This window comes from Lontra canadensis, unplaced genomic scaffold, assembly GCF_010015895.1.
Source record: "Lontra canadensis isolate GAN:19392208 unplaced genomic scaffold, GSC_riverotter_1.0 scaffold1, whole genome shotgun sequence".
Classification (NCBI taxonomy): domain Eukaryota; kingdom Metazoa; phylum Chordata; class Mammalia; order Carnivora; family Mustelidae; genus Lontra; species Lontra canadensis.
The window spans coordinates 27,858,502-27,872,903 of record NW_022630995.1 but is presented as its reverse complement, the minus strand read 5'-3'; the positions used below and the strand labels follow the sequence as shown (position 1 = coordinate 27,872,903).

General features: G+C 38.2%; 1 protein-coding gene and 1 pseudogene across 1 annotated transcript in view; both read right to left on the bottom strand.

The window, feature by feature from the left end:
- Window positions 1-14,402, bottom strand: part of CORIN (corin, serine peptidase) — a 243,648-nt gene that overhangs the window by 155,472 nt on the left and 73,774 nt on the right. Inside the window, exon 4 of the mRNA XM_032852353.1 lies at window positions 13,845-14,052. Within this exon, the coding sequence (XP_032708244.1) occupies window positions 13,845-14,052 (208 nt within the window). The remainder of the gene's footprint in view (window positions 1-13,844; window positions 14,053-14,402) is intronic.
- LOC116871300 lies at window positions 748-2,248 on the bottom strand (annotated as a pseudogene).

Genomic DNA, 14,402 nt, shown 5'->3' with positions numbered 1-14,402 from the left:
TTCTGATAAAGACATAACGTTAAAATTACTGAACAAGTAATTCAAATATTCCCCAAGATCTCCATTCAGAATCTCACATTGCATTTAGTTATCACTTTTTATTTTTGGCACATAAACTAAACTTTAAATATACCAGAAGAGCTTAGGATTTAAAATTCTTTTACCATTAAAAAAAGTAAAAAAGAATCTCTGTGGCAGGCTGACTCTAAGATGGTCTCAATGACCGCCACCTCCTAATATTCAGGCTCTGTGTAAGCCTCTCCTTCCCCTTGAATATCAGTCAGCCTAGAGACTTGCTTGCAACCAATACAAGGTAATGGGATGTCACATCCATCATTAGGGTACATAAAATTATGACTTCTCTATTGCTAGCAGACTCTCTCCCTTATTGGATTTGATGAAGCAAGTTGCCATATTGAGGGACCCACATGACGGCAAGGGCTTAAGAGTAGCCTCTGGCCAACAGCCAGCTAGAAACAGACCCTTAATCCAACAACTCTCGAGGAACTAAAATTCTTCCAACATGATTCAGATAAGACCCCAGCCCTGGCTAATACCTTGATTGTACCTATATGATAGACCCTAAAGCAAAGAAACCACATAAGTCATTCCCAGATTGAAGATCCACAGAAACTATGGGATAATAGATGTGTATGGTGTCATTTATTTGTTTGTTTATTTATTTAATCATGCTGTATTATCTTTAATTAAGTATAAAGACTTCCAATCATGTCACCTAGAGACCCTTTATCTACTGCTCTGTTTGGCCACTAGTTTCTTGTCTCTCTCTTCAGCAATAGTGAGGCAGATACTCTTTCCACAGCGAAGAGAAATCCTTGGTTTGCTGCCTTTGTCAACAACAAAAATGTCGGAGAGCTGAGGGGCAAAGCTGTTGCTTTTGGCATCTTCCACAAGAACTATGTCAAAAGAACCAGGGTATCTCTCTCTGTTGGTGATCACACCAATTTTTCCCAGGTTAGCACCGCTGGTCTAACAGATTAACATTGTCAAACTTGATGAAATTAGTAATCTTTCCAAATCAGTCTGAATGGTGTCATTCACCTTGATAAGGGAGAGGTTCAGAATAGTGGGTAATGCAAGCATCACAGGTCACCAGATGAGGTTTTCCTTCCCTCACAACCTGCAGAGATCTTTCTCACTTTACACAATTTATACTTGGCCTCCTCAGGTGTAATCCTATGAATAGCAAAGCAACCCTTGGTGTCACAGATCAAATGGAAATTCTTCCCAGTCTTGTCAATGCTGATGACTTCCATAAAACCAGCAGAATAGGTTATATATCAATATGGGCTGTATAAATGCTGTATACAGATCTTCTTTACTTCATCTCCTGTTAGGGCATACTTAGGTCTGTTCCTTAAGGAAATGATGAGAGGGAGACATTCTTTCAGCTTGTGGGGACCAGTTGATGGACGAGGGGCAAACACACCCACTCAGTTTATCCCGCAACCTACACTTTGGAACTGCTACATGCTTTGGATGCTTCCTGGGACCATGATCTATGGCTCTGCTAAACACAGGAAGAGCTAGATGTGCACTATTGTAAGCTATGAAATTTGTGGTAATTTGTTAAGCAACAGTAGGTAACTAATACATTTTTCTTTGATATATCACTTGGTCAGAAATATACTATGGAGTTAGATGTATTCATTAACAAAACTCATACAATCATTTTTTTAAAAACACATTCCTATATTTTCTTTGTTAGGCTGAGCTGTTCAGTGGACAATGCTCACAAAGTCATAGTCACAGACAGCTCCCAGAGCTGCAGACCTTTGTCATGAGAAGAATGTTAATGCTGGAGAAGTCTTGCAAGTTAATTGATACCTATTTCCTCCTTTTGCCTTGTGAAGAAACCAAAACCTAAAGAAAAAAAAGATCTCATAGTTGGATACTATGATGTCAGAAAAGTGTTCCAAAATGTGTCACTTAGCTGGCCTACTTTCATAAACATGAGCCACAGGTAACACAGGAATAAATCCACAAATGACACAGGAGCATGACTTCATCACCACTGCTGGAAAACACAAAAGTAACAGATGGCTTGTTTTCTTTTTGATGGACCAACAGTATCAACTTCCTATGCCAGGACATTTTGTTGGCCTCAAGGGACATAAGAGCTGTGATTTAGGTGGGGTATGACAGAGGTAGGAAAGAGGTTTCTTTGGTTTCCAGCTTCACTAGACATGGAGTTGGAAAAGTGTACAAGAGAATGTTTGTACGTCATTGTCCCACATCAGAAGAGAAATAATGGGAGATGTCAGGGAGTTCAGGGGGTCTGAAGCTCTGTTAAAGCAAGGACTATGTCTGTCTTATTTTTCATATGTAATAGCCATGGTTCCAGCAGGAAAGAAATGACCCGCTGAAGTAAGATACCTGCAGAGTGTTGAATGAAAGGACCACTTAACAAAGGTGCTGGCAGGATTTAGAAAAACCAGCAAGGAGTAGTGTACTACGCTGGGACAGGTTCTGTTAGCACCCAATGTTAACGAACAAGGCAAGGAGCAGTTATTGGAACTTAGAGAAAGCCCTACGGAGAAGGCTGGTAGGAGCTACAGATTCTCATAGGGAAATGCAGGCAACCCACGCAGAAGTCAGCAGTTTGTTTTTTTTCAGGGAACCAGTTTACTAGCAAACCACTCGATGAAAGTATAACTCATGTCATCTCTTACAGAAGAAAAAAATGTTCTTAACTCCTCTGAAAGGAATAGTATTGTCATGCACTTCTTGAACCAGATAAAGATATGACGTCAATATTAATTCAACCCCCCCTACTGCCACCACAGCCCCCACTCCTCTTTTGATATACATGATCTTCTTGGTGGTAATACTATCTTCCCAAGTCCCACGCCCAAAAACCTTTGCCTCACACTCAACTTCAGCATTCATATGCAATTAATCACTAGGTGCTGCTAATTTTACTTCTTAAAATTTCCAAAAATATGTTTTTTTCTCTTCCCATTTTATATCTTAGTAAAATTAAACTAGTTGTCGTTCCCCTAATATACGCTAGATCTAGTAGGTTACTCTACCTGAGATGCCTTCCTATTCCACCTTCTCTACAGGGCAAACTTCTATTCATCCTCTAAAATCAATTCGCTGTTACCTCCTCCCTGGGAGTAGACTTCTCTAATAATTCCACATGGAAAGAGTTCTTCCTCTGTGTCTCTGCTACTCCCACAATTTGAAAACTTATCACACTGTACAACAATTTAATTATTTTCATGTCTCGTTTCCTGTTACACTGAGTTCCTTGAAGGCAGAACTTTATTTTATTCACCTCTACATCCCCAGCATTAAACTATGCACCTGGCACATTGTAGGTGCCAATAAATGCTTGCTAAAGGCAAAAATTGGAAACACCAACAGATGTCCAGGTCTCCCTCATCTCCTGGATTCTTATATCCTCACAGATCTCGGTGATGTTTCACTGAACAGCAGTTTGCTGAGAACTGAGCCTCTTGCCATCACACCCCCACTCTCTCAATGCTCTCCAACTCCTTGCTACATTTTTTTCCATTGCACTCATCATTGCCTGATGTACTACTATTTATTTATTTTAATTTTTTATTTGTTACCTATTTATTTGCTTGTTTTCCTTCAATGTAATAAAAGTTCTATGAGGTCAAGGATCTCATTTTGTTTGTGGCCTTATACCTAGTATGAACAGTCAGCAAATATTTGTTGACAAAATAAAGGGATCACATGCAGGGGCTAATTCAGTGGCCTGCTTGGAATAAAGTTGTCAGCAAAGTTGGGAGCAGAACCATCACTACCCAGCTCTCAACTTATATGGGTTATACAAGAGCTCTTGCTGGCATGGCTCCTGTGATTTCCTCCCCCATTAGGTCAACAAATTTTACACGTGCTGTTCAATCTTGAAATAATTCTCATGGAAGAGGAAAATGTCAGTAAAATTGTAATGGATGAAAACTCTACAGATTAAGTGTCTTGTTTATATGCCAATAGTAGGGGGTCACCCTTAAAATAGAAAAATAAGGAAATACCAACAGATAAACACAGCTTGAATTAAGATGAGTGTGAATAATGTAAAACCACACAACCACCCCTGAAAGGGAATATAAAATTCCACACAACTTGTAATCAACACAGTCCTGATTCTCATGAATACTTGGCATACTACCAGAGCCCATGAGATAGAGGATTAACGAATCACAGAAGAAACTTGCAATTGTTAAATTATTTTTGCAGCTGTTTTGATTTTTTGTATGTCATGAAATGATGCCTTACATATGGATCTTCAAATGAATTGAACCAGAAATATTAAATCTACATTCTAGTCACATCCACATAATACCAATGAATTATTGAGGAGAAAAGTAAACAAATGACTCCAGTGATCTTGATAAAATGTGTGTGCTTGAGACACTGTCAGTGATGGGACAGAGCATTGTCAGAAAGAGCTGAGCTGTCATGACCTGGTTCTCTAGCTTTATGTCTTTGCAGTCAAATGCTCTACCACTGAGCTATACCCCCTCTCGCTCTATGTCTTTGTAAAATAAAAGTAATATGAGCCATCTGACTGTATCTTACCCACACTTGGTGCTATTTTGGCTCATAAAATTAAGTTACTTATCATTTAATATTTTATGAATAATGCCAAAAGCAGACTAGATTAACCACTAGATTAGTATTGCAGACTAGACTAGATTAACTGACATTGAAAAGGAAACAGTCATACAATTGACTATCTCAACAGCCATGTAGTCAACACTAGTTTGGCTAAAAAAGCCTGCTGCTTCCTAGTTCGTTGATAAACTCAGAGAAGGAGGTGGCAAATGGCTTTCAGAATATTTATTTGGTAAAAGCAATAAAGCTCTTCTTTATTTATTTGACTACTGACCAATATAAATTTTTAGAATTATAATTCTGAAAAAAAATGTTAATTCTGTAATGCTTCCATTCATTCCCAAATGTGACACAACAGAGTTCTTGGGACGTAGATAAAATCTTTAGTAAAATAAATTAGCAGTATATAATTATTCTTCAGTTAGGAAAAGATAATAAAATAAGCCTATGCTGACTTGGTATAATGAATGATTATTTCAAAAAATTGTTTTAAAGCAAACTATATTTTCCAATTAGCTTTTAAGATGATTTCAGGCTTGCATTTATGCAGGAGATTGGCCCATGCTGTCTTATAAAATAACACATTTAAGAACACAGTAAGCCCTCCAAAATTACATTAGAAGCAGATAAATTTTACTCTCTTATTAAAACACTGTCAGTAAAATTTAATTCAGAAATGGCATGGGAATACAATGCTGTGCAGTAGTAGAAACTGTGAGTATAAACTGGATGATGGGGGAGATGTTTTAGAATTCTAGAATAGCAAATATTTTTGAATCATTGCAGTAATAATTTTGGTAACCATCTTGATTATTCACCTAGAGGTCATATCAGTAATATGGCCATCTTTAGTAATGTGAAGGAGTCAGAATAGGAAGACCATATCATCTGTGTATTTGAAATGATAAGGAATTTTTACTGTAACTTTAAATAATGGGGATTGGAGTATGGTCTCACTTTTTTCCCAGGAAACTCTGCTGCTTCTAAGAGGAAGCCTAGGGCATTTATGAGACATGAGCAAATTGTGCCTTCCAAAAGGCAATTTTTTTTTTAAGATTTTATTTATTTATTTGAAAGAGAGGCAGTGAGAGAGAGCATGAGCGAGGAGAAGGTCAGAGGGAGAAGCAGACTCCCTGTGGAGCTGGGAGCCCGATGCGGGACTCGATCCCGGGACTCCGAGATCATGACCTGAGCTGAAAGCAGTCGTCCAACCAACTGAGCCACCCAGGCGTCCCCCAAAAGGCAATTTTTAATATCATTTGTTTCTTTTAGCGTTTTTTCTTCTTCCCTACAAAATGGGCCTAAAACTTTTATTTGTCTATCAAGATTTTAACAAAAGCAAAAGCTTAAAAGATGAACATAAAGTGAATGGAAGTTAGCAACATAGCAGAATTCCAACCTTGATTTATTATCAGAATCTTAGAAGCAAAAAGCAAAGACACAATACCAAAAAAAAAAAACAAAAAAAACAAAACAAAAAAAAAAACCCAAACTACAGGTCAATATTGCTGATGAACATGGATATAAAGATCTTCAACTGAAGTATTAGGAAACTACATTCAGTAATACATTTGAAGGACCATTTACCTTGTTCAAGTGGAATTTTTTCTAGGGATACAAAGATATTTCAGTTGATTTGCAAATCAAACAAAATTATATACTGTATCAACAAAACAAAAAAATCATATGATCATCTCAATAGATGTGGAAAAGCACTGAACAATATTCAACATCTAAAATTCAACTATGAACAAAGTGTTCATACCTCAACATAATAAAGACCATATATAAAAAACCCACTGCCAACATCCTACTCGATGATTAAAAAACTGAAAGTTTTTCCTATAAAATCAGGAACAAAATAAGGATGTTCACTTTCACCCTTTTGTTAAACATAATACTGGAAGTCCCAGCCATAGCAATCAGAAAAGAAAAAGAAATAAGAGGCATCCATATTGGTAAGGAAGAAGTTAAGTTGTTGCTATTTGCAGATGATATATTATATATAGAAAATCCTAGAGTCCACCAAAAAACTATTCAAAGTAATAAGTGAAGTCAGAAAAATTACAGAAATCGGAAATCATTAGTGTTTCTATACACTAATAACAAAGTAGCAGAAAGAGCAATCAAGAGGACAAGTCTATTTATAATTGCTCCAAAAATAATAAAATACCTCAGAATAAACTTTAATTAAGGAGGTGGAAGAGTACAGACTCTGAAAACTATAAAACACTGATGAAAGATTTGAAGATGACACAAGCAAATGGAAAGACATCCATGTTCATGGACTGGAAGAATTAATATTGTTAAGATGTCTATTCTACCCAGAGCAATACCCTATCAAAATACCAAGACATTTTTTGCAGAACTGGATCAAATAATACTAAAATTTATATAGAACCACAAAAGACCTCAAATAGCCAAAGCAATTTTGAGAAATAAGAACAAAGCTTGGAGGTATCACAATTCCAGACTTCAAGATAAACTACAAAGCTATAGTAATCAAAACAGTATGGTACCAGGCAAAAAATAGACACATCGATAAATGAAACAGAACACAGAGTCAAAAATAAACCTACAGGGGCATCTGGGTGGCTCAGTGGGTTAAAGCCTCTGCCTTCAGCTCAGGTCATGATCCCAGGGTGCTGGGATTGAGCCCCACATCGGGCTCTCTGCTCACCAGGGAGCCTGCTTCCTCCTCTCTCTCTGCTTGCCTCTCTGCCTACTTGTGATCTCTGTCTGTCAAATAAATAAATAAAATCTTTAAAAAAAAGGAATAAACCCACAGTTTTATGGTCAATTAATCTATGACTAAGGAGGCAAGAATACAAAATGAGGAAAAGACAGTCTCTTGAAAAAATGGTATTGAGAAAACTGTACAGCTGCATGCAAAAGAACAAAACTGGACCACTTTCTTTTTATCATCCACAAATATGGCTCAGTCAGTTAAACATCCAACTCTTGGTTTCAGCTTAGGTCATGATCTTGGGGTCATGAGATCGAGCCCCACATCGGGCTCTGCACTCAGTGGGGAGTCTGCTTAAGATCCTTTCCCTCTACCCCTACCCTACTCAAGCTTGCTTATTCACTCTTTTGTTTTCTCTCTCTCTCTCTCTCTCTAAAATAAATAAATAAATCTTTAAAAAAAAATAAATGAACTCAAATTGGATTAAAGCCCTAAATGTGAAATTTGAAGCCATAAAATTCCTAGAAGAAAATATAGGAAGTAATTTCGTTGATACTAGCCATAGAAACATTTTCCTTGGTATGTCTCCTGTAGCAAGAGAAACAAAAGCAAAATTAAACTATTGGCACTACACCAAAATAAAAAGCTTTTACACAGTGAAAAAAACTATCAACAAAACAAAAAGGCAATTTATTGAATGGGAGAAGATATTTCCAAATGATATATCTATAAGGGGTTAATATCCAAAATATATAAAGAACTTATACACCTCTACAACAAAAAAATTTCCAATTAAAAAAAATGGGCAGAGGACCTGAATAGGTATTTTTCTAAAGAAGACATACAGATGGCCAACGGACACATGAAATGAATGCTCAATATTACTGACCAGGTTTAGAAGGTAGGAAAAATAGGGAAAAAATGCAAATCTTTCATTTCTGAAAGAAGTGATGAAGTTTCTGTCCTCCCAGAAAATCACTTATCATCATTGACTACTATATTAATTATAATAAGTTACTATTAACTGGGGAATTTACTTTGCCATATAGTGTAGTCCATGTATGGGCTTTTATATAAATCATTCTGTTTAATACACACAAATGCAGCCTATGAAGGGGGTAATAGCTCTCTCATTATAGAGATGAGTAAACTGAGGGTCCGAAGGCTAAGTAAAATGCCCAAGGCAATTGGCAGAGCTACAGTTTGAATTAGGTTTCATCTACCCCCGAACTTTCAAATGCTTTTTTTTTTTTTTAAGATTTTATTTATTTGAGAGAGAGAGAGAGAGAGAGAGCAGGAGGCGTAAAGGGATAGGAACAAGTGGACTCTCCACTGAGCAGGGAGCCCCATGTGGGTCTTAATCCCAGGACACCGGGACCATGTCCTGAGTTTAAAGCAAACCCTCAACTGACTGAGGCACCCAGAAGCACCTCAAGTGCTTTCTCTGTAGTTGCCAGATTAAATTTTCTAATTTCCAGTGAACATACTTTTTTTAGGAAAAAGCATAGCATTTTTTAAGAAGCTCATTTGAAGAAACTTGTTGGATCCCTATCACAATCCTACAGGGGTTAAATACATTACAAACTGTCCTGTAGTTCCTAGGTTTGAAATATAATCTTTAATCTCCAGTAATCTGGCTAAATAAATAATTTTTATTTCATTTCCACAGCTATTAAGAATTCCTGTGAAAGACCTAGTGAAAAATCAATAGTCCAGAGGAGGAAAAAAATCAATAGCAAACATGTCAAGTTAAGGACTTATCTCCTGAGCACTGAGTTTCTCTGCAAAGTATTAGAAGACACAGGTGGGGTGACCATCATCCCACATTAGCAGGTCTCCTGGGTGTCCTCTAGAAGCAAAACTAGACCTTCCGAGCCAAACTGACCCCCTTTCAGTTTTGATAATGTTATAGGTCCATTATTTAAACAACTTGGGTATAAGTGATAATTACATATCAAAAGCATGTGGCTATAATACCGGTCTTCTCTTCCAGAGACCTTAATTGTGTCTGGTGTGTCAAAAAGCCATCCAGAAACCACTGTTATTCTACTGGCCCAGGAATGGTGGATGTCTCTCTAGCTACCTGCTGATATTTTCAAGCTACTGCTTCTAACCCATATATTTTTAAGGCTATCCAAATGGTTCATCCACTAGATCTCTATAGTTTGAGATAAATTTCACTGAATCCATATAAATTATGTGCCACTTCAGTTAGCCTATGTTATAGTCTATGATACACATACTTATTATTTTTTTAAAGATTTTATTTATTTATTTGACACAGAGAGCTCACAAGTAGGCAGAGAGGCAGGCGGGGGTGGGGGTTGGGGAGCAGGCTCCCCCCTGAGCTGAGAGCCTGACGTGGGGCTTGATCCCAGGACCCTGGGATCACGACCCGACCCAAAGGCAGAGGCTTTAACCCACTGAGCCTCCCAGGCACCCCGATACACATACTTATTAATAGCAACTCTCATCTAACTAAAAACTGTTAACGTTTATTGTTATAAAATGTAGTTAATGAGCATTTGAGGTCTCAAATGGGCAGGTTAAAAACTATGCTATTTATATATCCCACTAGATCTTTTTATTTTTTATTTGTTTATTTTAAAGGATTTATTTATTTGTTTGCTTATTTATTTATTTATGTGGCAGAGAGAGAGAGCACAAGTAAGGGGAGCAGTAGGCAGAGGGGGAGGGAGAAACAGGCTCCTTACTGAGGAAGGGAGCCTGATGTCAGGTTCTATCCCAGGACCCTGGGAACATGGACGGGAGCCAAAGGCAGATGCTTAACCCACTGAGCCACTCAGGTGCCCCCACTAGATCTTTTTAAACTGAAGTTTAAATATTACTAAGTAGCTACTTCGTTTAGGATGGAATATAAGCAATTTTCCATTATTTGAATAGTTAGAGAAAATTAGTATAATGGATGATCGAAAATAGTGAAATATAAGAAAACTGTATCTGAACTATTTTCTAAAATACACTTCACATTTATGATCCTACTTTGTTTACTAAATTTAGCTTCTGGTTTCCATGCACACACTAAATGACAGCATGAAGCACTGGTCTGGAAGCATAATTATAAAATTAAATATAATAATAAATGTAACAATAAAAAATAGGGTAAGTCCCCAAAGTGTATCTAAAAAGTGACTATAAATCATCATCTATTATGACAGAAAATGGAAAACACTTCCATGAGACCATTTTTTCAGGATGAACCGGGTCGGGAGAAAAACAAATTTTACCTAAAAGTGCCCTGAAGACTAGGAGGAGCTTAACTAGAATTTCACAACTGATTTAAGTGAAAGTGGAGGTTGAGTTATATTAAGAAGGATGACCAGGGGCACCTGGGTGGCTCAGTGGGTTAAGCCTCTGCCTTCAGCTCAGGTCATGGTCTCAGGGTCCTGGGATCGAGCCTCGCATCGGGCTCCCAGGGAGCCCGCTTTCCCCCTCTCTCTGCCTGCCTCTCTGCCTGCTTGTGATCTCTCTATCAAATAAATAAACAAATTATTAAAAAAAAAAAAAGAAGGATGACCAAAATGAATTCAGGGTCTTCAGGAAGATTTCTTTCATTGTTACATTTATGGACCCATATGACTTCATAGAGAAATTCAAGAAAAGAGAAGTAAGTGAAAATGTTTGAAATTAAGGAGAAGTGGAACAAGAATCCAACTCCAATGGCCTTGAGTATTTGGCCTAATTTTCTTTTAATCCATATGGTATTCCACATTTTTTTGCAGCCTTTCAATATTTAGGAATGTTAGGAATACCATTTATGCTCTTTATTTCAGTTGTACTACCTCTCCTCAACCTATGATTTGATAGCCATTGCTAACATTGCTTGAGCTCTTCATAAAAGCCAGGTACCCTCTGTCATTTGATCCTCACATGAACTTTCATTATAAAATCTCCATTTTACAGGGGAGAAGGTTGGGACGCATGGCTCCATAGCCTGCTTTCTCAGCCACTGCTGCGTGTTGAGTGGAGGGACCCCAAAATGATGTGTCTGCGTCCTCATTGCTGGAACCTGTGAATATTACCTTATTTGGAAAAAAGGTCGTTGTGGGCATAATTAAGAACCCTGAGATCAGCGTTCAGATGATCAGATCATCTTGGGCTACCTAGACCAATGACAGGTGTCCTCACAAGCGAAGGAGACACACAGAGAAGGCTATGTGAAGATGAAGGGAGAGCATCAGCCAAAGGTCGAATAAAGGTCAAACCATGGCCAAAGGTCAAGGAAAGCCTGAAACCACCAGAAGCTGTCGAAGGGAGAAAATGACTTCTACACCCTCAAAACCCCTCTGGGAGCGCAGCCCTGTCAGATTTTAGACCTCTAATTTCTAGAACTATGACAGAACAAATGTCTGTTTAAGTCACCCAGCTTGTAGTAATTGGTTGCAGCAGCTCTAGAAAAATATTACAACCACCATGTTTTACTGCCACTGTTTATCTCTTGTTACCATGAAAGCATGCTTTGCATAAGATTCTTTCTAGTGAAATGTTTTCCTGAAAGCAGTATCTGCTCATAGTTCTTTACTTACTTCTCCAACAAACAATCTACTGTTTCTATTCTACCCAGATTTTATTCTGCGGAAATGCAGGCTTTCCCCAGTGTAAACAATAAATGCCTTCGTCCTGTTCAAAACATATTTTATATACTAGTTAAAATAAAAATGGAAACTATTTGCACTTGAAAACAAATTTCATTCCAACATTATTATTCTGAAAACTCCCTAACATTTTAATTCAGAAAATAATTGATGTTTTATGTACTTATGTACTTAACGCACATTTTGAAGAAATTTTTTTTTTTTTTTAAGATTTTATTTATGTATTTGACAGACAGAGATCACATGTAGATGGAGAGGCAGGCAGAGAGAGAGAGAGGGAAGCAGGCTCCCTGCTGAGCAGAGAGCCCGATGCGGGACTCGATCCCAGGACCCTGAGATCATGACCTGAGCCGAAGGCAGCAGCTTAACCCACTGAGCCACCCAGGCGCCCTTGAAGAAATTTTTTAAATGTATACTTAGTAAACTTAAAAATTCCATAACATACTTTTCATTGATTTACTCTTATTGAAAATTATTATTTCAGTATAATAATATAATATTGAAATTATGTTATGTCAATAAGGTGATGATGGTCAAAAAGTACAAACTTCCAGTTATAAGCTAATTCATGGCGATGTAATATACAATATGGTGACTATATTATATATTCAGAAGTTGCTAAGAGAGTTAATTTTAAAAGTTCTTATTACAAGGGGTGCCTGGGTGGCTCAGTGGGTTAAGCCTCTGCCTTCGGCAAAGGTCATGGTCTCAGGGTCCTGGGATCGAGCCCCGCATCGGGCTCTCTGCTCAGCAGGGAGCCTGCTTCCCTTCCTCTCTCCCTCTGCCTGCTTCTCTGCCTGCTTGTGATCTCTGTCTGTCAAATAAATAAATAAAATCTAAAAAAAAAAAAAAGTTCTTATTACAAGAAAAAGAACATTTACAGCTATGTGTGGTGATGGATGTTAATTAGACTTATTGTGATGATCATTTGGAAATATATCAAAATATTGAATTATTATGTGGTGCACCTGAAACCGATAAAACACGGTATGTCAATTTTATCTCCAAAAACAAAAGAGCTTACAAGACACATCCATAAGCACACTCACTCACAAGTTCCTTTCCCCACCCAAACCAAGAAAATTCTAATTGTATTTGATATTATACTAGACCTTCTCTGTTTGTCCCTCTGCATCTACCCCTCCCCCTCCTCACCCTGTTCTGAGTTCCAGTGCTGACCATAAGAACCACCCAGCATCCCACCTATACCTGTTTCAGAGGATGAGATTTGGGATTTTGGACCCAGTAATATTTGGATGAGATTTTGGATCTCACCTGTTGTGTTCCCATCAATAACACACCCTTGCCCAATGGCTGTTGGCAAAATCAGATGGTGGGAGGCCCTGGCAGATGGGAGGGCAGGAGTAGAGTGAGGTCAGAGGATTTATGTCTTCTCTCTCCTGCAGTGCTTACAGGTTGGCTTGCAGTGGATGGGCTCCTCGGCCTAGGCTTACAGGACTTGGCTGGTTGGAAGACCCCTTACCCATAGCTACACCTCTTGCCACCTGGCTGTCTGCCCTTTTCCCCCTCCACGTCTTGCATGGTGGAAATGCATCCCTTCATGAGACTCTGGTGCCTCCCATCACTGATTCAGTCTCTTAACCTGTCCATACCTCTATAAATCTTCTCTTAAATAAACTTTTTTCTGTCACCCCTTTGAGTGTGCTGTGTTCTGCCAGACCCTCACTGCAGCAGCTACCCCACTGATTGCCTCCATCTCACATCCAGAATAATTTCTCCCCAGAAATAAAAGCATTCCAGGTTTTCACAAAAAAATTCCAGTTTGAAAGAATTACAACTGGCTATGACTGGTATGGGATATTCTCTCCTTGAACAAAAATAAACCGTGGTAGCCCAGGATGATTTCATTCCTCTCAGACACCTCTGCGACAACTGACTCCTATCATGGGATGATTTTGATTCCAAAATACCTGTCATCACCATCACCGACACACTCGGGGAAGGCGAGGCTACAGCCGAAAAGCATGATATGTTGATAGCAGCTGAGGCGATGGAGGTACATGAAGAACTTGAGGAACTTCTCCACTTCCATGTCTTTGACAATCGAGAAGAAGGGTGTTAGCGTGGTTTGGTAGGGCAGCATCTGACACTGGCTGTGGTTGATGTTCACACAGGCACCTGGGAAGTCAAGATAATTTAAGTTAGGAGCAGATACATCAGAATTATATGTTTACAGACTCATTCAATATAACAGACTGACATGTTCATAAGATAAAATATTCTGTAAGAGTGCTTATAGATATAAAATCTGATACACATAAACGTACAAATAAGTGTGTGTGTGTCTATGCTTATGACAATGAAATAAAGCTACTAATACTCACAAAGGAATAATATCTGTGTCCTGAGCAAATATAGAGAAAAATACACTCTCATACTTGGCTGATGGGCACATAAGTTAGCAAATACTATTTTGGATCACAGCTAGGCAAAACAATAATCAATCGATCTATCTCTCTATCTATATA